Source organism: Paroedura picta, chromosome 4 (genome assembly GCF_049243985.1).
Source record: "Paroedura picta isolate Pp20150507F chromosome 4, Ppicta_v3.0, whole genome shotgun sequence".
NCBI lineage: Eukaryota > Metazoa > Chordata > Lepidosauria > Squamata > Gekkonidae > Paroedura > Paroedura picta.
This window is the reverse complement of record NC_135372.1, coordinates 74,515,980-74,543,906: the sequence shown is the minus strand read 5'-3', so window position 1 is coordinate 74,543,906 and position 27,927 is coordinate 74,515,980. Positions and strand designations below refer to the sequence as shown.

Here is a 27,927-nt window from a genome sequence, read left to right as displayed (position 1 = left end):
TGTCCATGGACTACAATTCCCAGAAGCCCCCTGCCAGCGAATGCTGGCAGGGGGCTCCTGGGAATTGTAGTCCATGGACATCTGGAGGGCCGCAGTTTGACTACCCCTGCTATAGATAGTACTGAAAAAGATGAACCAATGGTCCTGCTTGGCGTATGGCAGCTGCTTATATTCAGGATTTTTTAAATAACATTTCTGTCCTGTTTCTTATTATTATTTTAATAAAACTATATTGTGCTTTTTGAAATCTTCAAGTGTAACCAGAGCTTGCCATCATCATTCCCACTTCTGCTGTTAATAATTTTACAGTCTTTTGTTTCCTTAACATCAACCAGTTGTAATCTCTCTATAGTGTGGAGATTCCAAGTGTGGGAACACAGATTTCCCCACAGCCATAAAAGCCTTGCTGTATAACTATTGAATTTTGGGAGCAAACCTTGATGAACTAAATATTAAGACCAGGCAGAAGGAACCACTGTTGTTTGCCATCTTGCTCCACAGTTCTTTGGTTTTACAATGAGATTTAAAGAGAAAACAGAGACAATTCCTGGAACAATAGCTGAAAATCTGTCTTCTGTTGAAGAACATACGATAGAGAAAAAGAAAACATTAGTTTTAACCGGTGTGTGACAGTTCTATTTTATGTCAGATTTTTCAGCCTGCTTTAAATCTCTCAGGATTATAGCTGTTTATAAACACTCATGGCTGAAACTAGTAATTAACCTTTAAACCATGCTACCAAGATATTTTAATTTACATTTTCTCTGCTGTTTTGTTCTCTGTTCATATTTGGCAATTCACAATTTAAATATGCATGTTAAAATAATTGACCTCATACTGAGTTTTTCATTTTCAAGGAGCTCTAAAACCTTTAATCTCAACATCAGCACTGTAAGATAGGCAAGATCCCCTTCATAGATTTTCCATTTGGAAAATGAAAGAAGTATTCAGTGAGTTTCCCAGGGTCTGAGAAGAAATTCATGTTAGGTCATAAGAACATGCAGCATTGTACAGTGCAGCTTTTAAAACAAGGAATAGGAGCAAAAAATCCACAAGAAAATAATAGCTGTTATATGGCATTATTAATTAACTTATAGTTAACACACGAAAAAAAATACGAGTTCCAGGTATTATCTGGAACAGTCCCAGTACCCCTCAACAGTTGTCCTTGCTGTTGTATCCTGATTCGCTTCTATAAAATGTTCTACCTGGGGTTGCTCTTGTCAGTACCACGTTTACCAGCTCTCATTCAGATCAGATGCCACAGGTTGTAATGTAACAACTTTAATTGAAGGAGGTGATTCCTCCAGAAGTTACAGATAAATCAGTATGTTAAAATCTTTTGGGTTACTTCAGGCAGGCAAGAGCTGAAACTTACTGGATCTGTATCAGCTTGAGTTTTCAAAACATCTTTAGCCCATTTTGGCTTTGTATGCAGGTGTTCAATAATGTGCTGAGACACATTGAATCATTATGGAAGATGGGATAAAATGTTTTGTGAAGAACTGTGCTTAATCTGTAAATGAAGGTCTCATGAAAGCATCAACTTTATCTAGTGTGTTCTACATAATTTTTCAAAATATTAGTGTAAGAATTGTTATCAGTATTTTTGACTTGGAATGTATTCTCATTTTGGATCAGGAGAGCCTGATACTAAAATTTACAATTTCTGCTGGTTTCACTTGACATTGCTGGGTCAGTCCTTCTACTAAAAATGTTGGTGAAATTACTGAGGTCCCAAATTCTCTGTTTTAAATATCATTTTGAGGATCAGAAGCTTGCGTTAAGTTTATTCACGAAAAATCCAGGAAGATCAGAAGTTTGTGCCAATCAGATTTAGTCACTAAAATATGCATATGCATGATAACCTTCTTAAAGTAACTTTGTATGCATTGAAACACAAGGATGGGTTCTGAGGGTGTGCTGTATTAGGGCACAAACAAAGATAATGTTTGTGCCCTATTCCCGAACAGCCTGAAAGTGGCAGTGGTCTACCTTTTCTTGAAAAAAAATCATTGGATTCCTGGGACCCTGTCGGTTACCGCCCCATCTTGCACCTCTCATGGTGACTGAAAGGGCTGCTGCAGACTAACTGCTAGCGGTCCTAGATGAAGCATCAGTTTAGGACCCATTTCAGTAGGGTTTCCACCATGGCCCTGGGGTGGAGACAACTTGGTTGTTCTGTCGGATGATCTCCGGTGACTGCTGGACCAAAGTGGATCAACACTGCTGGTGTTGCACAATCTCATGGCAGTATTTGATGTGGTAGATCATGAGCTACTAGCTTGCAGCCTTGTTAACACAGGGGTTCAGAGGATTGTCCTTCAGTAGGTAACCTCCTCTTTCCATGGTTGACAATAGAGAGTCGCTATCTGGGAGGATCAATCACTCTCCAGCCAACTCCCTTGTAGCGTTTTGCAAGAAGCTATTGTCTTCCTGAAGTAATTTAACATCTTCATGCATCCTCTGCCCAACTAGTTTGGGTTTTTGGCTTGGGTACCACCAATATGCAGATGATACCCAGCTCTATCTCCTCATGGATGGTTGGCTGGATGCCCCTCCAAGCTCTTTGGTCAGTGTTTGGAAGCGGTGATGGAGTGGCTTAAAGCAGGCTGCCTGAAACTGAACCCTGCAAAGATGGCTTTCCTCTGGCTGTGGAAGAAAGGACCAGACTAGGAGATGCTGTCCAAGTTTCCAGACACAGAATGAGAGTGGTGTGCTGCTAGGCAGATAGTTTCAAAGGAGGAGGATGCACAAAGTTGTAATCACAAGCCGAAGGTCAGAGCCAAAACAGTCACACAAGCAGTAAAATCAGGCAAGTTCAGAAGCAGGTCTGTAATCCAGGTCACTAGCTGAAGGTCAGTAGAGCACAGAGAATCTGATTAAAGCAAGGTGATAGGAATGGGAAGTGCCAGTTCAGGCATAAGCAACGCAGCAAGCTGTTACCTCCACCATAGTTTTACGCTTGACACTCAACTAACCACAAACAGCTGCCTAATTAGTCAGGGTTCTGCAGGCATTCATGGAGGCCAGTCCCGTATTGAGATGCTAACCTAGCTGAGTGGTCACTCCAGTAACAAGAAGCATTGCTTGTCATGCCATTGTTCTCTGGGCTCAGGAGACAAAGATGGAGAATCAGCTGGTGCTTCTGTCACCAGAGGCTGAGTGCTTGTACTTGGTTCAAGTTCTGAGCTGGGCTCCTTGGCCAGTTATGAGTCTTCTTGTGGTTTATTGGGTCTGGTGCGGATTTTGGCAGAACTCTCCACACTTCTTCTTCCTCAGAATCTAATGAGGTTGCAACTGGCAGGGATTTGACAAGCATGCCTTCCCAGACTGAATTGAGTACAACCTACTGTTACGCAATTGGCCAGGAACCTGGGAGTCTTTTTTTTAAAGATTTTTTATTATTTCAGATGGAAACAAGAAAAAAGATTAAACAATAAGAATAAGAAACATAGAACCATCCTAGAAAGAATAACTTCAGTAGACATGTACAGCCACAATTACTACTTTTGCATATAGTCAGTATAATAATGCCATTGTTTTGGAAATTTTTCTGAAGATTTACCATTAACCAGACTTGTTAATTTTTAGAAAGTTCTGCTAGTTTATCCAACCAATCTGTTGCTGTCAGAATCTCTATGTTTTTCCAGACCTTTACTATGGCAATCCTGGCCGTAGCTGTGGCATGAAAAAAAAATTGCGGTGGGATATTTTCCGGTATCATACTTAACAATATATAGTCAGGATACGTAGGAAATTTTACATTAAGTATTGTTTCTAATATAGTATGAATCTTAATCCAAAATTTCCATACTTTTTAACAATTCCACCACATATGATAAAAAGATCCAATACTTCCCTTGCACCTCCAGCACTTAGGATAATATTCTTTAGACAATCAGCTGATAACATTAGGTGTAACATACCATCTATAAAAACATACAAATTTTCCTTCAACATCTGTGATTTTATAAGTTTTAGAGTTTTAGACCATAACCGTTCTCACGCATCAAAAGTAATATTATGCCCAAGTTCTGCATCCATCTAATCATACATACCTTAACTTGTTCATCTTCAGTTTCATATTTTAACATTAACTTATAGAGTTTCCCCTGTAAAGGAGGTTTGTTTTGAAAAACAATATTTTCAAACTTGGTTAGTGGGTGCCCCATATCTACATGTCCTGGGAACTCAGTTTTGAATCTTGTTATAATCTGATAATACTCCAATCAGTGAATGTCTATACTTATGCTCACAAGGTCTTCAAAAGAATTTAATTTCCTGGTCAGGTTAAAAAAAATCTTTATTTTTGAGACAACTCAGTCTTCTCTGTTGGGATTTATCAAAATAGGCCTCTATTGGAGATTTCAATAAAGATGAATCAGCTGTTAGCCTTGATTTGTACTTTTTCCATATAGTTAACAAATTAGAGGTCCATGAATTGAGTTCTATTGACCTCTTTATTTTGGATCCCGGCCATAAAAAACTGTGGAAATCTTCATCCATACCATTATTCTCAAATACTAAATCCCTTGAATTCGGATCAGAAATCCAATCAACCTACCAAGATAGAGCTGCTGCGTGCAGGTAAAGTTTCAGGTTTGGAACATACTGGCCACCTCTTTTCATCTTGTAAAGTTTTAAAAGCAATTCTTGGCCTTTTATAGTTCCATATAAATCTTATCCTTAACTCCTAGTGGAATTACTTTAAATAAAAAGTTGAACTCAGGTAATATTTCATTTTGACAATGGCCAGACTAGCTGACCACGTGTGGGATTAATTTTTGATGCCTTCTTAATGATGGAGGCACAAGTCATGAAGGTAGCACATTTTTGTATCTAAACCAAGCAAAGCTAATAGTGACAAATCTGGCCCTGGAACACCTTGCCACTGTAGTACATGCAATGGTCACCTCCAGGCTTGATTACTGCAACTCACTTTTAAATTTTATATTGTTTCTATTGTTTTATTCATACTGTTTTATTGTTTCACTTGTATTAAACATGGAATTTTAAATTGTAAATAAATAAACTAGAAGACAGGTATAAGCAACCAGTCGCTTTGAAAATGATCTAAAGATTCTTTAACCTAATAGAACAAGGCAGGCTTATACAGGCTTGTAAACCTGGACCTGAGTAAAGCTCCAACTTTTTTGACCCCAGTTAAAACAAGATATGTTCTGTCCCCTGCCACTTATCTGTCTCAGCTGGTAATAAGTAAGCAAAGAAGGGCATTTACCCTTGCAAGATGCTCCGTCTTGCCTTCAGCTCTTGTAGAGGGTCACTATAAGAACATTCCCCTTACACTGAGACAGTATTTTTGTGGGAGTGGCGAAATTGATACAAGAGAGCATATATTGTTCCACTGCTTATGTAGACATTCGTAGCAACTTGATTGAACCACTCCTTAAAAAGTTACCAGAACATGATGTAGATCGAGCAAAGAGGCTGCTAAGTGATGAGTCCCCCCCCCCCCCAGGTGACAACTCAGCTGGCTAAGTTTTGTGCCTCCGCCATAAAAATCCGATGCTCTAAAGTAGCATAATTTTAAGTTCTATTTTATGATCTGTTTTAAATTGCATTATATCAAATGGCCATATTCTTTTGGTGTTTTATGTATTAACTTCATACAACTTGGTCTGAATGACTGTAATAAAGTTTGAACTGAACTACAAGCTTGTAAATAAATGAGGTGGCTGGATGGAGTCACTGAAGCAGTAGGTACAAACTTAAATGGACTCCAGGGAATGGTAGAGGACAGGAAAGCCTGGAGGATCATTGTCCATGGGGTCGCGATGGGTCGGACAAGACTTCGTACCTAACAACAACAACAAGAACAACAACAAATAAATGCCCATTCTGCATAGTGATATTCAGTTTTGTCCCCTTCTCAGTAAATCATCTTTTGCATTGGCCCTTGAATTAAGCACTTGTCTTGTATTTAAAGACAACCAGCAAACCCCTGCATTATTTAAAGCTGGAAATTAAAAATTGTGGTGCTGTCATCACAAGTTCTCATGAACATTTGGTGCTTTTTAATGTACAGTCTTCATGGAGGATGAAATGTCTTCATCTCTCTTCAAGACTAGAGATGTAGCCCAGTTCCACATTAGTGGAAGAAAGTGCCAATTTCTTTTTCTAGCATGTGCAAAGAATGATATATCAATTAATAGAAGCTGCCATTTGCCTTTTTGCTACTGCTGAGCATACAAATAGCTAATTGTATCTCATATTAAACTCAGCAGTTATTTCAGTTCATTTCTCTGATGATTCTGTCACTGAGATCACTCCTCTAGAATAAATTCCTCCAGTCAAAATTGTTACAGCACAACATGTGGCATTTGGGTTTGAATGAGAGTAGGTAACTATCGTGTATCAAAACATACATCTTTTATTTCAGTTGAAAACAAACCGTTCACAGCTATTAAATAATCTCATTGTGAAGTATAACAGAAATTTCTTTCACATTTCATAATTAGTGAATATTTTTTGTTGCCAACTTAGTCTTCCTCTGGGCAGTCAGCTCATTGCAGTCCCTGTGAACTCCTCTCTATCTTGGCATGTAAACAAGCTGCGTGAAATTGGGAAAGACGCTTACAATGTGAGTTACGCCTGGAAAATGGTAAGTGACACAGTTCAGTTCTGGATGGCAGTATGACATGTTAAGGTATGCTAATGCAGTGCACCTGAAGGAGAGCTTTAATTGCAGCAAAAGTGGGATTCTCTTAATACTTTTAAGAGTTACTGCTGTTTCAGATCTACTGTACTATGTACCACTTTAGTTATCCCTGCATCTCTGCTATAAATAAACTGTAGTTGGAACCAACAAGGTGTTGGTTTAACAGAAAGCATATTGCACAATAAACTTCCTACAGTAAGTGCTGATCTTGTCCTGGTAATATAGAATGCTTGTCTTTGTTGTTATTGGTTTGACATGATATGAAGGGAGTGGGGAGAATAAATGTCTTACAATGTTTTTACACACAGTCGTAGCTGTCTTAGTCCTAGTTCTCACTAAGGTGGTATATCTGTTTTGTAGCAAGCAATTTAACAGTTCCCCATATGAAAAAAGATCCTTATCTACATAGAAAACTACATGTCAGAGAATGAAATTTGGCCTTACCTCCTTCTTGACAATCTGCTTTTCTTGGAGGAGAAAATCTGTTTGTATGGAGCAGCATTCAAACCATGTTCTGATCATGCAGACAATGCAGCATTCTAATGCATGTCGTCGGTAGTAGTTTAGCCCTAACAAATGTTTATCCTCTGAGTAAAAGAGAAGCCTTATTTTCAGTTGTGCTGAAATTCTACCCAATGTCTTTTTTGTAAGTCTTCCTAACAGTCATCTCAAAGATTAAAGTATTTGTGAAGTTTTCAGAGGATGAAAATACTAGTTCAAATGGATTTTGTCTTTTTAATCTGTACTTAGTACATTATTATGTTTAATGTCGTATGCTATAGGCTACCATTGCTATATCAAAAGAAGAGAAAATGGGAAGTGGTTGATAATATTTAGGCAAGGGAACTGCAGGCATGCATACTCCTGTCTCTCTTTATGCCTTCCCAGTTACTGTTTGCAGTTTACAAGACAGACAGAGAGACAGTTAGAAAATGCAGAACCACTACAGCTAAAAACAAAACTGTTCAGCCAAATATGACTTCATGAACAGTGATGTTGTTTGCATGATGAGGAACATTCTAGAAAGAAAGAGGGATCGTATTCTTATATATGACATATTGCATGATCTTTGGATCCATAGGAGTTGGGTGAGCTTTTGGCTCCTGTCTCATAATGAAATAACTCTTATATACTCTACCTGGCTTTTGTTTCATGATCACCAGGTATGCAAGCTTTGAAAAGAGATGTGCAAGTAAACAATTAACTTTGATAATTTGCTCTGTGTGTAATTAGTTGCACATTTATGAGAATGTTTAAAATATAAATAAATATTTAACATTATGATAAATAAGAATATTTACTCTAAAAATAATAAATTAGAGAGCAACTTTTATACTGGAAATCCTGTGATCAGTATCTTGTGTTGATCATTCTTTCATTCAGTCGCATTTGCTGGGCCTGGGGCCATACTCAGTGGATCTTCAAGTACTTGGGAAAAGAATTCCACAGGGAACTTTCCAATCTTCTTTTAAAATGCCAGATAGGATATTTTAATTGCAGGAGATTTTTTTGGGGGGGAGGGGGCACACAAACCATCAGATTTGTTTTTTATTGTAATGGGAATATGTTCCTCATTAAGTATAATTACTTTGTTGTGTTTTTTTAGGTTCAAGATACATCCTTTATTTTGTGTATTGTTGTAATACAGCCAGAAATACCTGTTAGGCAACTTAAGAACCTCAACACGGTACCGAGTAGCAAGCTACTTTATCATCGACTGGACCTCTTGGGGCAGCCCAATGCTTGCCTACATTTCAAACAACTGGCAACTTTAGGTAAAGCAATTCTTTGGAAATCCATCTATGGATTCATCCATGTACTGATCACTATGTAATAAGCTATAATGTTATTATATTAAATGGTTATACACGCAGTATACTCCATATACTTGGAGTACACGCAGGCAACAAATATTTTTAAAATAATGCTTTTTATCCTCCTTCAGTTTATCCACAAAACCCTGGGATTAGGCTGATTAGGCTGAGATCTGGGTCTCCCACTACTACAGTGCGAATGTAAGCAGAGCTAAGAACACAGCTATTGCTGGGCCCTTATCAGCCACGTGGACTGTGGAGATGAGAGGCTTACATTGAATATATCAAAGAATTCTACCTGATCTTTAGCTGTCAGTTTCAGGAGATGGTTACTGTGCAGTTCCCTAGAGCAGGGAGGCGGCAGCAGGGAGGGCGATTGCCCGGCCACGCATGCACAATGCACGTGCGCGGCCCTGCTTCCCTCTCCCCTCCTCCCACAGTAAGAAGCTTACCGGGCCGCAAGCTTGCAGCCTGGGAAGTTTTTTACTGCGGGGGAATGGGGAGAGGGAGCCGCAGCGCAGTGCCAGGGCCTTCGCAGCCTGGCATCGGGCCGCAGCCTGGTGGTTGGGGACCACTACCCTAGAGCTTTAAAAGTGAGGTCTTGAAGTTTCATTATACTTTCTTCTGAGGACTGGTTTCAAGGTCGAAACCTCAGTAGATAAGAATGGCTATTCAACAGTAACAAAACTAAAAAGACACTTTCTGCTGAGCTCTAAATGAGTGGTAGATCCCCACCCCAGGGGATCAGAGACATTGGATCAGAGACTGGACAAGAGTGTCCGAGTGGGGGTGATGGGGTGGGAGAAAGGGTGCGAGGGGAGCCTACTCATTGGGAGCCGCCAGACGAGGTTGCCGGTCCTGACCCTCCTGATGAACCCCCGAGCCTCTCTGGAGTAGCTGGCAATGGTGAGACGGGAGGGGGGGTGGAGATGGACTGGCCTCAAAAGGCAACAGACCCAGCCTGCAGGGAGGACGCCAAAGCAGCCACCCACAATGATGACGACACAAGCCCAGACGCCTCAGACAGCGAGACTGCCACCCGTCAACATCCACCCAGACTTGCAAGACCTTGGGGCAGGGAAGGAAAGGGGCCAAACGAGGGGCTGCAAGAGGCATGGAGGGATGGCCAGCCTGGCACCCACGCAAAGCCCCAGGGTGGAGGGGAGACGAAAGAAAGGGGGAACACCTGAGTCCCAGAACAGCTAGAGCCCAGGGTTGAGCACCCAGAGAAAAACCTCAGCCAGCCTGTGGAAGGGGAGGCAGGTGGGAGGCACAGCAGTGAGACACCCCAGCCCATGCTCCCCAATGAAGGGTCTGGCAGAAAGGGTGCGGCAGGCAGCACCTGGGGACGCAAGGAGGCAGATACACACCTGAAAGACAGTCAGCACTGGACGATGCCCAGAGACGGAAGGGGCAGGAGTGGGAGGCGGGACCTGCAGGTTAAGTATGGAGAGGTGGAGACACTGGGGAGGATAAAAAGGAAGGGGAAGAGCATCGGGGGCGGGTGATTGAGGACAGGAGGCGGGAAGCAGATTGTTGATGGTGGTGTACTAGAAATTAGAAGAATAAACTAGATTGCATACAACTGAGTTAGTGCCTATTCTTCTGGAGAGCAAGAAACAAAGGATGACACAATGGCTGAAGGAGGTGGGGCAAAGAGAGGGGTACCTCCTAATGCCACAAAAAGGTTGTGTGGGCTTTTTCCAGCCCTTCCTATGGAGGACATCCGTATGTATGAGGAAAAGATTATCTTTGGTGGTACTTTGGTAGTACTACTGAGGCTGGGGGCACTGCTGCCCAGGAGCACATTGTCCCTGGGTAGGAACAAGCTTCTGGCTCCAGCACACAGTGCCCCTCAGAAACTCTTAATTGTGTAAACTTCTCAAATGGTAGGCCTGTCCATGTGCATTTATCATGAGTGCCTGCATAAAAGATGAACAACAGTTACAAGTGCAACTTTGTTTTACTTTTGCTTTGGTTGTTGTTTATCTCCTCCCTAAAAGTATTTCAAAATAGCAAATCAAAAACACTAGACAAAAATGTCCTTAACCCAGAACTGTTTTGTACATGTAATCCTAATTCTCATTTAGTAATAATAATTATGCCTTAATAATAATGTACAAAAAGAAGGTTTTAGTTGTCAGCTCTTTGTATGCTAATGGAAATAGATGGGAAAAAAACAAGACATAATCATTCAATATAAAATAGAGATCAATAAAAACCAAGTGATATTTGAATGGTTTTGCGTTGTGTAGACATGCATTATCCTTGTAATCTGCAAACTGAACCCAAACAGCATCTCACTTCCAGTTATATGAACTGACTTTTCTTTAATTACTTTGGTACTGCTTGGGAGTCCTAATAGAACAAGTGTGCCTGTCTTCTTTCAGACCTTTACTCCCTCCTTAGCTTGCTGGGTTAAAAAAAAAAACAAAAACTGGTGTTTTGGTGAGCCTTCAGACATGAACCAGGAAGTGCTGTGATTTAGTGGTATGGATAATTGGGATAGTCTGCCTCAGAAAACAAAACAACCTGGCAAAATAAGCAAACCCCAAAATGAGCACATAGTTGCATAAACTAGTTTTCTGAAAATAGAATGTGTTAGGTATGAGCAGTGTTGTTACACTTACATTCAAAGCTGAGCTTGATTTTCCTGGCTGTCAAATAAATCATTAGCAATAACATGAAAACATTGAAGTTCTTGCCAGTCATGCCGTATCCTGTTGACTTTGGAATTATGCAGATTTTATTCCCAGCTATAAATATTTAATACCATCAATACCTGAAAGAAGCCAGAAGTTAGAACTTGGGTGAGAATATACTTTGAAATATTTTTAATTGGCAATTTCACCGACTATAAAAATTGTATAAAACTTAAGCCTTCAGTGTCACATTTTTATTGTTTTTTTAATCTGTATAACTGTCTGTTAAAATCAATTGCCTTCATTTTAGTAGCATAGATTATGCTGCAATAGGAATTTGAATCTATAGAAAAAAATAACAATTATTAAGCGAAAGGTTTCAACAGTATATTTTGGCAGTTTAATTCAAGTTTCAGCTCTTTGAGTAAACAGTTTCTCATCATCTAAATTGACTCTTTAAAATGTTTGTCGTGTTTCGAAGATTATAATGATTTAAAATTTTATTCTGCCCTATCCCAACAGACTCAGGGTGGATCACAACATAGTTAAAATCATTTAAAAATTCCAAAATACAAAAATAAATCTAATTCAGTCTAAAATTTCTAACATAGGTTAAGTTCTGATATTATCCATAAAAAACTGTACCTTGGGATTAGGATGGGCATAGCATGGACCCCTCTAAGTATAGCTAGGCATGTGTAGGCTGAGAGGTCAGTGAGATCAGATGTCGGATATCAAGCCTTAACCATTGCCCTGGTGGAACAGCTCTGTCTTGCAAGCCCCACTATACTGTTTTAAGGTAACACAGGGCTCTTGCTCTGGTTGAGGCCTCTGGTGCCAGGGATCCTAAGTAAAGTTTGATTACTAGACATTAATGCCCAATTACAGTCATTAATCGCTAACAGCTTCTACCTATCTTGTTTTCAGAAGTTGCATTTTCCTATCGTGTCCTTGACCATAATAGGTGTTTTATATTTCAAGCCCTTATAGTAGAGGAATGGGGGGAAGAGTTTTCTACTGTTGTTACAATGGTACCCCCTGGTGGCCACATGGACAAGAACATTAAAGGTTGAGGCTTTGGCTAGTTAGGGCTTCTTGCATTTTCACAATCTTAAATTGTCCTACTGTGTCATTTATAATGTCTAGATTACTGGTTATGAAATGGCTTGGTTTAGGTGATATTCTCTGGTGGTATTAGAGCTTTATTGTGTGTTGTATGTTTTTTTTTTTAGAAAGTCCTACTGTAATGCTGTCTGCAGGTAGTTTCTCTTCACCTTATGAACATCTGAGCCAGCCTGAGACTAAGAGAATGGTGGAGCACTACACAGCATATCTTAGTGACAACACCCGTCTCATTGCCAATCCTGGACTGAAAGTATGCTGGTTTCAATGGGTTGCTTCTTTCTCCTTTTTTGCCTTCTTGTCCTCTTTGTTATCATGATAATCTTATTTAGAACATATGTCTTTTGGCTGGCCTTCTTGGTTTCTTGCTATGTCAAATAGCTGCTGTTGTTAAAATGAATAAGGGGGAGTGTTTTGTTTTTGCTGTTCTCCCACTGCCATGAATACTTCATGCTCATTTTTCATAGCAGCACATGGAATGAGTGAATGAGGCATACGAAAGTAGGACTGATTCCCTCAGGATAAAAAAACAATGTTAATTAAATTTATTTTAAAATTCTTAGCCAATAGAGTTCTGAAGTACATTACCAGAGACAGAACATTAAAATTATGCTGAAGAGCAGTCTGAGAATCTTCAGGTAACATACAGTCACTTTCCATTAGAAAGAAAGATTTTTCAGATTACATGAATATGAGCAATATGAAAATCAGACTACCAAGAACAGGCAGTACTCGTGTTGATATGTAGAGTTATAAAAACCAAAAACTCTTAGATTTAGCCAGGCTAAAACCCAATGAACTATGAATGTTTCATTAATTTAAGAGATTTTTATTTCTTGAAATTTGCTGGATATATCTGGTGTGAGAAGATTTTAAAAAAGTAATTGGGTTTAGATTATCTCTGATGGGTCTTTAGGAAACCCTGCAAGCAGCTTATTATCTTTTCAGGCAAGTCTTAAAGGAACCCTGCTAGGTCTGTCTTTGTTTTGCAGTTCTCTGTCAGAAATGAAGTAATGGCTACCAGTCACGTCACAGATGAATGGATGACACAAATGGAAATGAGTAGCTTGAACAGTTACATTGTCCGCCGTTACATAGCAACGCCCAATGGGGTGCTCAGAATTTATCCTGGTTCCCTCATGGACAAAGCATTTGATCCCACTAGGAGACAATGGTGAGTTTTAGGATCCCATTATGAAAGATTTAAGAAAACCTTGGAGTTGGATTATATTTCACAAGGATTTGTAGAAAGTCTTCATTGATTTATCAGACATATTAAAAATATATAAGTGAAATTTGTTCTGTGTAAACTCAGACATATTTAGTGTTTAAATTTGTGCTAGAAATTGTATGGAACTTTACTTTTTAAGAGATAGCTTCTGCTTCTTGCATTTCTATGAAACAGTGAATAATGAAAAATACCTACATATGGCTACTAAAATCCATGTTGATTGCAAAATCCCTTCCTAGCTTATCCCATTTGGTTCTCATTTTGAATTTCACGTTGTCATGGCAGTCCTGCCTCTCATCATATCAGGCAACAGTTTTGCCATTCTGTAGATTCCTTATGCTGTAATTTCAAGTAAGAATATGCTAATTTAACAGTAGACTATTAATTATGCACAAGCAGGATTTTAGAAAATGTTTTGTATACACTACAGATGGGATAATAAATGCACGAGGGAACTCTTTAATGTGTTCTATTCCATATGCTCTTTTCAAATAAGTCAGGTGGTAAATCAAGCTAGAAACAAGTGAATATAAACAAATGCAAGATTTTCCCCCTCAAGCTACTCATGCTGTCAGTCATTGGTATCAATTCTATAAGCACACTGATTCCTCCTCTTATCTTCTTGCAGAGAGCTGGAGCAATGAACTAACCATTCCTTAGCTCCCCCTTTGCTCCACAGTTCAAATATTTGCATATCTCCTGTAAAAACTCCCATCTTAAGAGGCTTGCTGCAGTAACCCTGTTTTAATTAGATGAGTGTTCACATAATACACCTCACAATAATAATGAAAAAACACCAGGACCTATCTCTGCAGCAGCAAGAAACATCATATGAGAACAAAGCCACAGATGCTTTTTAATTAAATCTTTCTGAGCATAAGCACCCTACGCATTGCAGTATAAGCTGGGAAAAATCTATAATGTGATCTATCCATTCTCCAGTAAGTCACACTAATATTATTTATTATTGATTCATGTTAAACCAAGAAACAAAATCTCAAAGCATATAGTTAAAAAGAACAAATTACCCTAAGGAAATAAGAGGGCTAAACTCACTTGGCATATGGTTAGCTTGTGCTCAAGTAATTTTCCGCATTTATTACCTCTTAAAGTTTTTGATTGTGCTTGATATTAGGTATCTCCATGCACTGGCAAATCCAGGACTGATTACTTTCACTGGACCTTACTTAGATGTTGGGGGAGCCGGCTATGTAGTTACCATCAGCCATACAGTACATTCTTCAAGGTAATTTTCTTTTGGGTCATGACCATAATGACTTGTACTCTGCTGTTAAAAAGCATCCTCAAATGATACTTTTCTGAAGAGAAAGTTCCACACAAAGCCAAAAAATAGTACATAATGTCTGCAAACATGGAAATCTGAATTGAGATAGTTCCTTAACAAAGTTCCTTATGTGTGCGCACACACACATGTGGTCCAAAAGCACCTTGGAGTAGCTTGCTGTAAACTCCTAACATAATACTTAGCTCTACCAAGAAAACTTTTAAAAGCCTGTCAGTCCCTCATAAGGAAGAAAATAATTTGCAGTTTTTCACGTAAAGAAGTTGAGAGACATGAGAGACATTACTGTAACTTGCTACAATATAGTGTGATTTTATTGTTGACTGGTTTGGTTGTCAGAACAAATAAAGGACACGCATGTTGCTGAGACGGGATGCTATGTGCCCAGAGTTCCATACTGTAGCCCACGTATTTTGAATGAATCATGTAGGCCCCTTACCAGGTCTTTAGCATAGACCAGGGGTAGTCAAACTGCGGCCCTCCAGATGTCCATGGACTACAATTCCCAGGAGCCCCTGCCAGCATTCGCTGGCAGGGGCTCCTGGGAATTGTAGTCCATGGACATCTGGAGGGCCGCAGTTTGACTACGCCTGGCATAGACCCTCAAGAAGGTGTGACACTGGCATTAATCTCCAAAATGGTCTGCCCAACACATGCAATTGCAGATGTACTGCTGTAGGGTGGCTTCCTAACCACATGAAATGAGAACCCTGCAACAGTGGTCCTTCTTAATGAGAGTTACAGTCTTCAGAAGACTTTGCCAGATGTCACTTCTTATGAACAACAACAGACATTTGGGGAGAATTCTTCATTAATCTCTCTCAATATAAATATTGGTGGGCAAAAGGGATCAGGTAGAAAACTGGTAGTAGATAACTGAAGAAATGAATGTTTTTTCCTCGGCCAACTCTGTTGTAAAAATATGCCAACATAGGCTCTCAGAGACTGTTTTGCAGGGCTTTGATGTGTCAGTTGCTAAGGCAACAATATGTAGTCTTGAGCTGTAGAGCAAAACAGGGGTATCGGCAGACCTCCACATATGGGCAAGATGTTATCGTTTATTCACTGCAGCTCTTAACAACTTGTGCATCCTTTAAAGTTTTTTTAACACATGCCAAATATCCGTAAAGGCCTGTTTCTGTCTTATTTTAAATTACCATAGCAAAAGGCTTGTTGACCAAAGTATTTTATTTAACTTTGTTTATAGATTATTGATGATGATGATGATGATGATAGTTCTAGATTTTTTTTTTAATTCTCCGTGCTGGAATTAAAAAAGAGATTTGTGAATAGAGAATAACAGACATGTTAGTTTAGGAGAATGACAGTATGCGCAGGAACACTGACAATATGAAATGTGAGTGAAAAGGCATACTGAATTAATCAGGAGCGTTCTGCACAATGTTTTCCCTGTTTGTTTATCAGTTCTTAGTTTCTAGTCTTTAATATGCATTCCTCCTGTGAAAATGCTGGATTCTGCCAAACTTGTGATGGTCAGCAGCCCAGGCAGAACTTTTCTTGTCAGACAACCAGAGGTAAATCAAAGAAAAATAGTTTCCTGATCTGGAATTGGGAGCGCCCTCTACCAATTGATCTCATATAGGTGGCTATCACAGCATAGTAAATAATGCAGTGAATATAGATCAAGTGAGATGAAACTGACTGCTGATAGCAATTCTTTTCCTCACTTAAGATGCTTTTAGATTAATCTATAGTCCCCAGAGACTTTGCATGCTATACTTCTAAAATAGGAGAGGAAAGTCAAATATATATATATATATATATATATATATATATATTTTTTCATGGTGTTATTTCAGATATATAGTAGCCTGCTGTAATGAAATCCAAATGCTTTATTGTGCTGCAAAAAAGGTTGATGTGTAGTATTGTTTAACAAAAAGTAAAATGTGCGATGTCTGTTGCATCCCAACATTTATTCTCCTTTTTCTTATCTTCACTATATAAGACTTTTTATTACATGAGAAAAGATAAGCCTTTCAAAAAAAATAATTTATCTGCCAACAAGTTAAACTGGAATGCTTGAATGTAAACTGATTTCAGGATTAAAACCATGTTTTCCTGTCTTAGGTAGTGGCATATGCTGTGCCCACACTGATTTTAGAAAACTGTGCTTTGGAATAGAAATTAGAAGAAAACATACAATAGGGAGAAATGACCTTTCAGCATCTTGGAAATTTAGCATCTTTACAGGGAATTCATATTCCCTTTCTCATGATGGGAGGATAAGTGAAAAGCTGTGAAGAATTTTAATAAGCAAAAGGTCTGAAGGCCACACAGTTCCCCAGAAGCTGAAAGGAATCTGATCCTTTCAACAATATCTACCCACAGAAGGCAGAAACATTTCTGTAACTGGCATGGTGCTTCAGGGGACCTGCAGGGTCTCATGAGCAAGGGATTTGTTTGGTTTGTTTACAGCTGGAAAGAGGGCTTGAAAGCTGAACTGGTATTGCTATATTTTAATGAAGCCCTGCTTTTTAAAATGATGATTAGCTGCCATGTGCCCTTCTTACTTCCACAAAATGATTCTGGCTGTATCTTAATGGAGAGTCTTTTTTTCAGACTAACGAAGAACAAATTTATGAGCAATTGAAGATTGACTGAATTCTGTGCAAAGAGTGTAAAACACTCAGAAGGGACCTCCAGAGGAAAAAGCACAAGCTTTTCAAAATTTAATTGCTAAGGAATGCAAGACAAATTGCAGAACCAATTTTGAAAGTTATAGCCTTGCCCTTCCTGGATTTGATGACTTAAATGCATGCAAACGTTAAGGCACTTTGGCACAGCCTGCTGTCATGTGAGGGTTCCCTTAAGTTAGCTTCTCTAGTCTCTGTTTCCTAACCTCCTGCCTAGCAGCAACAGATATTTTGGGACATACTCATGAAAATGGTTTTTCAACTCAAATAGTATGGGAAGTCCCATTATATGCATCTTTTTTTTTAGCAAGATTTTTATTTTATTTTCCAAGATTAAAGATGATACAAGTAATCTACATTATTAATACAGAAGAAATCTTCATTTGATACACTTAATTCCCCGTTTCAATCCCCTTTTAAATTATTTTCTTAAATAATTCAGATAAGGGCCCCATTGTTCTTGAAAGACCTCTTCTGTTCTTCCGCTGAGTATCAGTGTCAGTTTAGCCATCTTGGCAAAGTCAGCTAATTTATTCAACCAGTCTTCTATCGTAGGTAGTTCTTGCGTTTTCCATTTCTTGGCCAATTCTACCATTATATGCATCTTGATGTAGTTGGGTTTTGTAGTTAGATTTCTGTTGATCAAGTTCCTAAATGTACAGTTGCATAGACAGATGGCGATTTCATTTAAGACCAGGTCAAGACTAGACTAGCCATAGAGATAATTAGGCATCTATTGGAATGGCAACATTCCACATACCCCTACCTTGGTTATCTCAATATCTACTACCTGCACTTTTTTAGCATTCTGTTACAGGTGAAATTGACATTTAGGAATGGTGCCTCAAAAGCTGGGATAGTGTTTAGTTCAGGTCCTGGTTCAATTGTTTTTTTTTAAGTCCTTTTCCATCTTTGGTGATAACTTCCTTAGGTAATTGAAACTAAATGAGCAAAAATAAAAGCACTCCCCTTTATCTCACATCCATTTAACACATGAAGTGCTCCTCCACCCTGACACAATTGTTTATTTTACTAATGGAATCTCTTTAGCATTGCATACAGTGATAATGGTCAAATGAAAGAAATTTAGCAGCTAAAGCTACCAGTTCTCCATTGAGTTACTTGAATTAGTTGGTTTTACATTAATTCTAATTGTTTCTTGCCAGTTGACATTTTTAGCCTCTGTGATGGGAATTCAGCTGAGATGGGAAAATACCCAAGCAGTTGCTACTGGAGAGAGTCTGTTAATTGGTTATTATTGATGAACTCAAGGGAAAAGGATGGTTACTTACCAAGTCTAAATGTGTGGTCTGCCATTGCACATGATCCTTCTCTGAACACTAGGAAATATGAATGGTTTGTGATATTTTCTTGGTCTCAAGTCCTTCATAATCTATTTGTTTTTTATTCCTGTAGTTTACAAATGTCTTCAGGCCATTCTGTTGCTGTGATGGGCATTGATTTTACTCTGAGATATTTCTATAAGGTACTAATGGACTTGTTACCAGTTTGTAACCAGGATGGAGGCAATAAACTAAGGTAAGCTTTTGGGTATGGAATGTGTTTTTTCTTTGATGTTCTATTTAAGAATTCAGTTATTTAAGGCTCTTTTTTGAAAATGAATTAATTGAATTGCAATTTAAATTAATTTTCCTTGTAAATTCTGTTGGGGAACTGGAAACCAAAAGCAAAACAGTGTATTTGTGAAAATTGACTTTCATACTACAGAAGAACAGTATATGAGTATGAGTATATAGTAGCAGGAAGATACGGTGCAGTGGAAGTTTTTGTGGCAACAGAATTTATACAATTGCATTGTATAAAATGCAATAAAGAGTTGGTGGGTAGGAACACAGAGTTTGAAAACCATGCCGACATTGCAAGAAATTTTTTTTAAATTAAAAAAAATCACAGCTTGAATACTGGAACATATGACTCGGGGAAACACTGAATTATGTGGATATTCATGCAGTACTTTTTTGGTTAAGGATTTGGAATCACAGTTAATCTACATTTCTACAAACCTGAAGGGAACAGTGATGTTAGCAGTAGAGTGAGAGAGACTCTGGCATCTTATGTCCTGTTCATGCACATATTTTGCTCTGTGGCCAGTTTATGTTTAACTAGTGGATAATGAATTCCAAAATCAGCCGTAAGAATCACACACTTGAAACTAGTTCTGCCATGTCATCCTAATTCCCACAGAAAAGCTATAGCCTGGTGTAATTGTTAGAATATTGGACTAGAATCTGCAAAACCTAAGTTCAAATCCCTACTCTGCTTTGGATGCTTGCTGGGTGAACTTGGGCCAGTCACATATTCCCAGCCTAACCTACTTCACAAAAGTTGCTGTGAGGCTAAAATGACGGAGAAGAGGACAAAGTTAGCTGCTTTGGGTTCTCATTGGGGAGAAAGGTGGGGTATAAAATATTGGCCCAAGGTATTCATTCCAGTATGCTGTTCTAACAGAGTGCAGCTTTGAACTTTGCCAGACAATACTAAATAATCATTGTACACGCTTAGGCTTTCATGTTCAGCCATGCAGACCTAGAAACTTTCTTGAGATCTGCCAGATACTGAATTTGGCACTTAGTGCACAGCCTTAATTATACAAATACAAATACCATCCCTGGTACTATGCTCTTTGCAGGTGCTTCATTATGGAGGACAGAGGTTACCTTGTGGCACACCCAACACTTATTGATCCGAAAGGCCATGCTCCAGTGGAACAACAGCATATTACACATAAGGTAGGTTTGAGTCATGATCTAACTTGGTGCTATTGCTTTGTGACAACCTGAGAAAACTTAAAATTCTTACCTTTTATTTGCAGGAACCCTTGGTAGCAAATGATATTTTGAACCACCCAAACTTTGTGAAGAAAAACCTTTGTAACAGTTTCAGTGACAGAACAGTCCAAAGGTTTTATAAGTTTAATACCAGCCTCATGGTATGTTTTTTTAATAATATATCTTCTTATAGTTGGGTGCATAAATATGGGAAAACAGCATGAACTGATTGTTTGGTGTTTTGCATGTAGTACAAGACAGTTCACTACTAAATGACCATCCACTAGACTGAATGAAATGTTTTTCTGCCCAAGGTAATCTAAGGGAAGCTGTTACATTTCAGTCACAGTTCACTATCTGTAAAATGGGATTATAGTGATTTATTTGCATAGCTGTTATGCAGATGATAAATAAAGCTGAAGCATTATGTACATTGGAGGCTCTGAGTTTAATATTAAGGAAAAGAAACCAGAAAATGAAAGAGAACAGGGAAGAAGAGTTTTAAATACTACACAAGATGTAAACTGGAAAAATAAATAGATTACTTTAGTATTTTATTTATATTTTACAATTATTTGGGATAAAACTTTTTGTAATGAATACACACACACCGTGATTAGCTGCCTTTTTACTAGGATTGAATGATTGGGAATAGCCAGAATACAGCAGATCTGTCACTGTGGTGTTTTTTATGGTAAGATGTCTCAAGCAAGACTCTAAGGAGTTGGCATAGAATATTCTAAGGAAATAAAATGATACATGAATTGTGCCTACTTCCCAGCCTTAATGTACATCAGCATTAACCATAGCTAACCCTAATCCTAGATTCCTAATCTTGCATTTGAAACATAAATAACCTCGATTTCCAATGCATTTCATGGTGTACTTGCAGTGAATTTGCATCTCCATACTCTCTGCATTCCTGAGATTTTGAACCAGAGCACCTATTGTTGTCACCATAGGGATGGTAAAAAAATAGAATTCCCATGATGACATCCCACTGCCCATATTGCTGTGAATTTTTATGGCCTCTGTTCTGCATTGAGCAGCCATAGAGACTCTGTGCTAGATGATGTCTGTCTATGTAGTAAGGCATTCCAAACATGACTGATGAGAAGTGGACAACAAGCTGCAGAGATGACATTCTGGTAGCATCTTCATAAGAGGTGTATTCTGACTTTGTGACTTGGTGCCATTGAATATACGTTTAACTGAAACAGAGGATTAGAAAGTCAGACACTTTCATTATCTGAGAGCTTCCCCCTGTAATTTCAAGTCACTTCAGCTTCCTAACAACCAAAAGTGAAGTAAGTTGTGCTAACACTTCAAATAAATTATATTTCTGCTCGCTTGTTGTTTTTCTTTTCCAGTTTTTGAGGAAGAACTGCACAACAAGCATATTATGAATGTGGCATTATTATATCACAGGTTTCTTATCCAGCCAGTAGGTGATATGATACCCTAGAGTTTTTGTTTCACTATTCACAAAAATATTGCTAGCAAAAGTACTAACAGAAGAAGAGCAACTGTTTTTGGTACCTGCTTTTTTCTACCCAAAGGAGTCTCAGAGTGGCTTTCAATTGCCTACTCTTCCTCTCCTCACAACAAAAATTGAGACCAATTGCCCAAGGTCACCCAGCTGGCTGCATATGGAGGAATGGGGGATCAAACCTTGTTCTCCAGATTAGAGGCCGCTGCTCTTAGCCACGACACCAAGCTGGCTCTCAGGCCAAGTGATATCCGTCTTTATGCCTATGTCTCCATATAGTAGAATATCTTACATCCACTTGCTTTACAGATTTTACTCAGAGCAATTCAGTTCATATGTAGTAACATAGCACTCATGACAGAGCACCCATAGGGTGAAATGGAGTGGTTGCATCTTGGCCCAGATATCCATGTTAGAATGGTGGCTGCCCGAGCCTTTTGCTAGCTGCTTAGACTTATTAGTGTGGGGATTGTCTCCACGCACGCCCTTATGAGAGCAACATCAGCCTAATAGTGTATTCCATATTCTGCCGTGATTTCCCCCACTACAGGGAGGGGGTTCTGTGGGCCCAGCCCTGGCTGCCTCAGAGCCATGAGAAAACTCAGAGCAGAAACTAATCTTGGTAGTGCTGATTCAGGCAGCTTCTAGAATCACAGGCCATCAGGACAGCACCTAGTTTGTCTCCCCTTGGGTCTCCCTTTGTGTACTTTCTCCACTTACAAAATATAGTTATTGTATTTAAGTAATGTGTTTTATTGAAATCTTATGAGGCAAGCAAGAAATGAAAATCGGCTGTGTGATTAAATATTTTTCAATGTATTTGAATAATGTATCCAGTTTACATCTTTCAAGGTATCTTTCAGCAATTTCCTTTCCCTATGGCCCCCAAATTTTAGGAATGTCCATATATTTCTTTGCTTCTCTACCAGATTAGTCTAGATCAGATTAATCATAGCCCTAGAATTGAGCACTGCAGGGTATACATAACCCATCATAGCCGTATGGCTCATTTTGCATTGGCAAATTTTATTTCAAATTATGGTTTAGCAGTGGAGGATATCAGCTCACCAGGAAGCATGTTCCCTGCCACATGTCTGACGTGTCTTGCTTTCCCCTAGGGTGATCTGACAAATCTTGTGCATGGCAGCCACTGTTCTAAATACAAGCTGACAAGAATACCTGGAACCAATGCCTTTGTTGGAATAGTAAATGAAACCTGTGACTCACTTGCTTTCTGCGCCTGCAGTATGGTAGATCGTCTCTGTCTGAACTGTCATCGGTAAGAGTCATTGAAGTGCAGTGTGATGGGAGGATTGTTCTTATGTAGAACAGAGGCTCAGTGCTGCCTTGGCATTCGATAATATTCATTCTTTCTACAGAAGCTGACATGTGCATATTTTAGCTCCTGTTTATATAAAACTTGCAGGCGTATTAGGTGCCTTGTACTGTTTTCCCAAAGGTCTACTCTATTTTTTGAGATGTGTCAAAACATAAGTGAAAAAATTCCCAGCTGCTTGGGTATGGTAGCTTCTAAAAAGTTGACCACTAGCTCCTGGCATATTGTCCAGAACAGCAGCATTTCCCTCAGGCTCTGTGTTCATTAAGATTCCAGTGAGATCCCCTACGATTTGTTATTCTCTCAGTGCATGATATGACTCTATAACTGCTGAAGCTGTCTGAGCACAGAGGAGCTGTACTGTAGTCATGTTGATTAAGGAGCTATACTCCTGAGGAGAAGATCTCCAGTTAGACAATCCTGTCCTGCAAATAGTCACTGAGTCCGCATGTCTAAGTGCTGCTTCATTCTGGATTAACTCAGCTGTGGGAGCAAGAAACCCCCTTATTATAGTGTTCACCAAAATGCCACAGGAATTGGAGATCCATCTCTCAGCCAGCAGCAGAGCTGTGCTTCACTGGCAAAAAAGGGCCCAGAGATTGGCCCTTTGGTTGCTATATCAGCAAACAGCTTTTGTTGCCGGAAGTTCTTCCCTAGCCCTGAAGCTCTGAGTGTTCACCCATTTTCAGGAGTATTCTTCAGAATACATACTGTTTGTGTGAAACAATCTAGTTGGCGAATTCAGTTCAATTTAGATCAGGAATGATGTCTTCAGAATGATCAATTATCTCTTATCCCTTAGTTTTGGTGGAGTTAGGCTTTCCATTTTAAGTCTGTCATCTTGTGTGAACTACTTTATTTCTTTGCTAAGCAGTTCTTGCTCCAGGCATACTTGAAACCAGAGGTGAATATCATTGGCAATAAACTCAACGTTAACAGCAATGAGCCAGAAGAATTTAGGGTGGTTAAAAGTGGGATAAATGTCTCATAGCTACCTCTAAAATTGCTTCATGGCCTAGCATAAGATATGCGAGTATTACTGTGTAATGGGGTGATTTGAGAAATTCTGGGATTTCTACTTCGGAGTACCACTTTTTCCCCCTTTCCCTCCTGCAGAATGGAGCAGAATGAATGTGAGTGTCCTTGTGAGTGCCCCCTGGAGGTCAATGAATGCACTGGCAATCTGACCAATGCAGAAAGCAGGTAAATTGGAATGTGCACAATAAGAATGATTTTTCTTTGAAACTGTCAACATTTGTACATGGATTATTTCCTCCCATGTTATTATATTTGCAGGATACATTGTGTTTGAATATAATAAAGTCAGTTTTTTAAAAGCACTTACTTGCTTACTTCTGTTCTTGTCCAAAACGTAGGAATCCTAGTTGTGAAGTCCATCAGGAACCGATGACATTTGCGGCAGTTGACCTCAGTCTTCAAGATGCTCTTCCTCAGTGCATCAATACTCGGTGTAATCAGAGAATGGAAAGCGGGTAAATTCTGTCATTCATCATTTAAAAATATTTCAGCAACCAAAGACTGCATTCAGATTTTGAAAACAAACTGCAGTTGGTGACAGGAACAGGCTTCAAGTCCTTACAGTCAGACATTCCTTCCTTCATCCCATGCCTAGTTCTGTGATTAAGAAGTTCCCTAATTTTACAAAGTTTCAATCAACCAGAATTAGGCTTAGAAAATGTACATTTTCATTCAAGTGCCCATTTTAGAAATTATGACACCTTGCCTAAAAAGAGCATCTTCAGCCTTGATGTGCCACACAAGGGGGGAGAACAGGGGAATGAGCTCAAGAGCCCAAGGTTTTCAGGCTCATGTTTTTCACCAAAGCAAAAGTAATTTGTTTGGGGAGTCTTAATAAAACTATTATCCATTGAGAGCATTGATCTAGTATGCTATTTGTAGGTTGGAAATAATAGGTCTTGCATAAATTCTGTAATGGGTTTTGGCAGATAAAACAGTCACTGTTTTTGAAAAGCGTGTAATATAGGAATGAGATGAGAGACTTTCTCGTATAAATTAAGTTTACTAAAGTTAGATGGCAGCTCTTCAGGTTTCACAAGGTTAAATTTACTGGATCAGGTTAGGGAAACTTCACAATGTTCTGTGCATCATCCTGGGGGATAAACAGGAACACCATGAAATGCCTGGCAGTCAGTGCCAAGGTAGTGCTCAGAATGCAACAAATAATGTTAGTTACAGTGCCATGTAGGAATGGGCATGAATTGAACCATTCGTGGCTCAGAAATAGAAATTTGTGACAGGTCTTCCACAGAAGTTTGTGGATGGAGCAGAAAACCCCTGCTTTCCGTTCCCTGCAAAAGGCACAAAAACATATGAACAGCAGGGACATGATACCTGCTGTTCAGCTGTTTCAAGCTGTCTTGTGCAATCTCTTTAAACTGTTTTTCAGTTTGCCTTCTGCATTCACTTTAAGTTTAAAGGAACTGCACAAGCTGGCCCTAAACAGCACACAGGTATTTTGGGGCTGTCTTCTGTCCCTTCAAAGTTCAAAGGGACTTGAACAAGTCAGTCTGAAACAGCTGAGTGGCTTTCTGCAAATCTAGTTGAAAGGTACTGTGGTCTCTTTCAAGGGTTCAGTTTGCAAACAAACATCCTGCTTCAGCTCTGAACCACAACCCAACATGAACCAAATTTTCCCAGTTTGTTCCCATCCCTAATGTCATGTTTAAGTAGAAGAAGCACAGCGTAAAATGTAAGATTGCTTTCACTAGTGGGACTTGAGACAAGATTCTTGATCATTTTTTCATCGACATAATCTCCTTATTTTGCAGTGATTGTTTTGGTGTTTTAGACTGTGAGTGGTGCATGGTGGACAGTGATGGAAAGACTCAGCTGGATAAATCCTACTGTGCCCCACAAAAAGAATGCTTTGGTGGTATTGTGGGTGCCAAAAGTCCTTACGTGGATGATATGGGAGCAATTGGTAAGTCTGTTGTTGGGAATAAAATCAACTGTCCTGGCTGTACAACCCATGCAGTCATTTGATGGGGCAGGAGTTTTAGCAGCTTTTTATAAATAAAAACAAAGCAGCTTGCAATTAAGATCCGTGATAAATTTGCAGCATTAATGTACCTTCATCTGTTGCAAGAAAATTGTAGAATATACCTCTTCAGTCTCTCAGCTGGCCTTGCAACAAAAAAACAGTTTTTTAGTACATAATGTGTGCATGCCTTTCATGGAGAAGTGAACTGGACAGATATGTGCCTTTTTTTTAATTGATTCATTCTCATTTTCCATTGGCAACAGTATTTCTGCATGGTTAGCTGTATAGTGGTGTCCATCTGGAGATTCATAAGGATGGGGGAGGGAGCAATTCCTCATGAATCTCCCCAAATCTGCTCTCCAGGGTTCTGTTAGCCGTCAAGGGTTTGAACAGGCTGATTTTTATCCCTCCTCCCCCCTGTCAGAATTGAACTGGTTTTCAACTTCTCTCAACTTCCTATGCATACTGAAGCATACTTAGTCTTTATAAGTCTGTGTCTTTGCACCGGGGAGGTTTTAAAAATCAATGCACATGGGGAACCCTCAGTCCTGCCTTCTCTGTGGGTAGCCCAATGTTGCCGTTTTCATCCGCATAGTGGGAGTCAACCATAATGGGAGTCAACTCATGTATTGTGATGCCCTTTTAAAGTGCTTATTTTATGTTCAAGATGTCTTTACTAGAAGTTCTTTCAAAGTATTTACGTGAACATTTCCCCCCCCCCTCTGATATTAAGGAGATGAGGTGATAGCTTTGAATATGATAAAAAGTGCTCCAGTGGGTCCTGTTGCAGGAGGTATTATGGGATGTATAATGGTGCTTGTCCTGGCAGTCTATGCCTACCGTCACCAGATCCACCGCCGAAGTCACCAACACATGTCCCCACTTGCTGCTCAAGGTGAGCCTAGGGAAAAAATGCCTGCGTGTGGGTGGAGGAGAGCAGACAGAATCATTAAGAAGGAAGCAAATCTTCTCCAAGAGTGTTGTGGCTCTAATAGCTAAAATAATTTTCTTGGGTGTTTTTTGTTTCTTTGTTTATTTTGTTCCCTCCCCCCTTTCTGGTTTTCAGCATATCTTTACTGATCCTACATTTTGCAGTAGTGTCATATAGAATGTACACCACTGCCCTCTGCTGGATTCAGAATTTAAGCTTGTACTGTTCTTAGTAGACCATAACCTACAGTGTATTTCCTTCTAGGATTCTGCAAACGTAGTTTTCCTCTGTGGCTTTTCTAAATAGGCGATTGCTTTTCAAGATGCACATGTATTGCTTTATAATACTGTGGGTCTTTTTCAACACCTGCTTCTGAGGTTTTGTTTCTGATACATGCTTCTGTTTGCTGTTCACCATTTTATGAAATTTCTGTTCTCTTTGCAGTATGGCAGAAGGGACAGTGTGTCATTGCTGGCTTTATTATACTGTTTTTAAGACGGGTCAATGTAGCGTGAATGCAGAGAACTGCTGTGAGATGCACACATACAGACTGTATGAAATAGTTATAATATAATATCTAGGAAAACTTTAAAAAATCATGGTCTGAATCCTCCAAAGTTTATCCAAAGTTTGCTAACTTATAAAGACAAACAGTTTGTCAGAACAATACTGGATTCTGTGGAATCAATAAGCAGTGTGTTTTTAAAGGCTGCTGTTTTCCAAGTAAGCTGAAACACTGGAGCATCATAAGTTCTAGTTTGATAGGAACTTTAAAAGGCAAGCAGGTGCAGTGTGAAAGTTAGCAGGAATTACCAGGTATTAAAACATAAATGACTCATTTTGTCTTGTGATTAACTGTTGTTGGAATGACAGAGTCATACTGCTAGCTCAAGAAGGGACAAGAGAGAC

The 27,927-nt window shown here is 39.2% G+C and overlaps 1 protein-coding gene across 4 annotated transcripts in view; it reads left to right on the top strand.

The window, feature by feature from the left end:
* The window catches only part of CACHD1 (cache domain containing 1), a 168,099-nt gene that overhangs the window by 128,781 nt on the left and 11,391 nt on the right, over nucleotides 1-27,927 (top strand). For all 4 annotated transcript variants that reach the window (XM_077333463.1, XM_077333464.1, XM_077333466.1 and 1 more), the window contains 13 exons: nucleotides 6,508-6,625; nucleotides 8,289-8,457; nucleotides 12,371-12,513; nucleotides 13,253-13,434; nucleotides 14,627-14,737; nucleotides 18,868-18,990; nucleotides 20,102-20,201; nucleotides 20,285-20,401; nucleotides 22,848-23,008; nucleotides 24,182-24,268; nucleotides 24,442-24,558; nucleotides 25,876-26,027; nucleotides 26,821-26,982. In XM_077333463.1, the coding sequence (XP_077189578.1) occupies nucleotides 6,508-6,625; nucleotides 8,289-8,457; nucleotides 12,371-12,513; nucleotides 13,253-13,434; nucleotides 14,627-14,737; nucleotides 18,868-18,990; nucleotides 20,102-20,201; nucleotides 20,285-20,401; nucleotides 22,848-23,008; nucleotides 24,182-24,268; nucleotides 24,442-24,558; nucleotides 25,876-26,027; nucleotides 26,821-26,982 (1,742 nt within the window). The remainder of the gene's footprint in view (nucleotides 1-6,507; nucleotides 6,626-8,288; nucleotides 8,458-12,370; nucleotides 12,514-13,252; nucleotides 13,435-14,626; nucleotides 14,738-18,867; nucleotides 18,991-20,101; nucleotides 20,202-20,284; nucleotides 20,402-22,847; nucleotides 23,009-24,181; nucleotides 24,269-24,441; nucleotides 24,559-25,875; nucleotides 26,028-26,820; nucleotides 26,983-27,927) is intronic.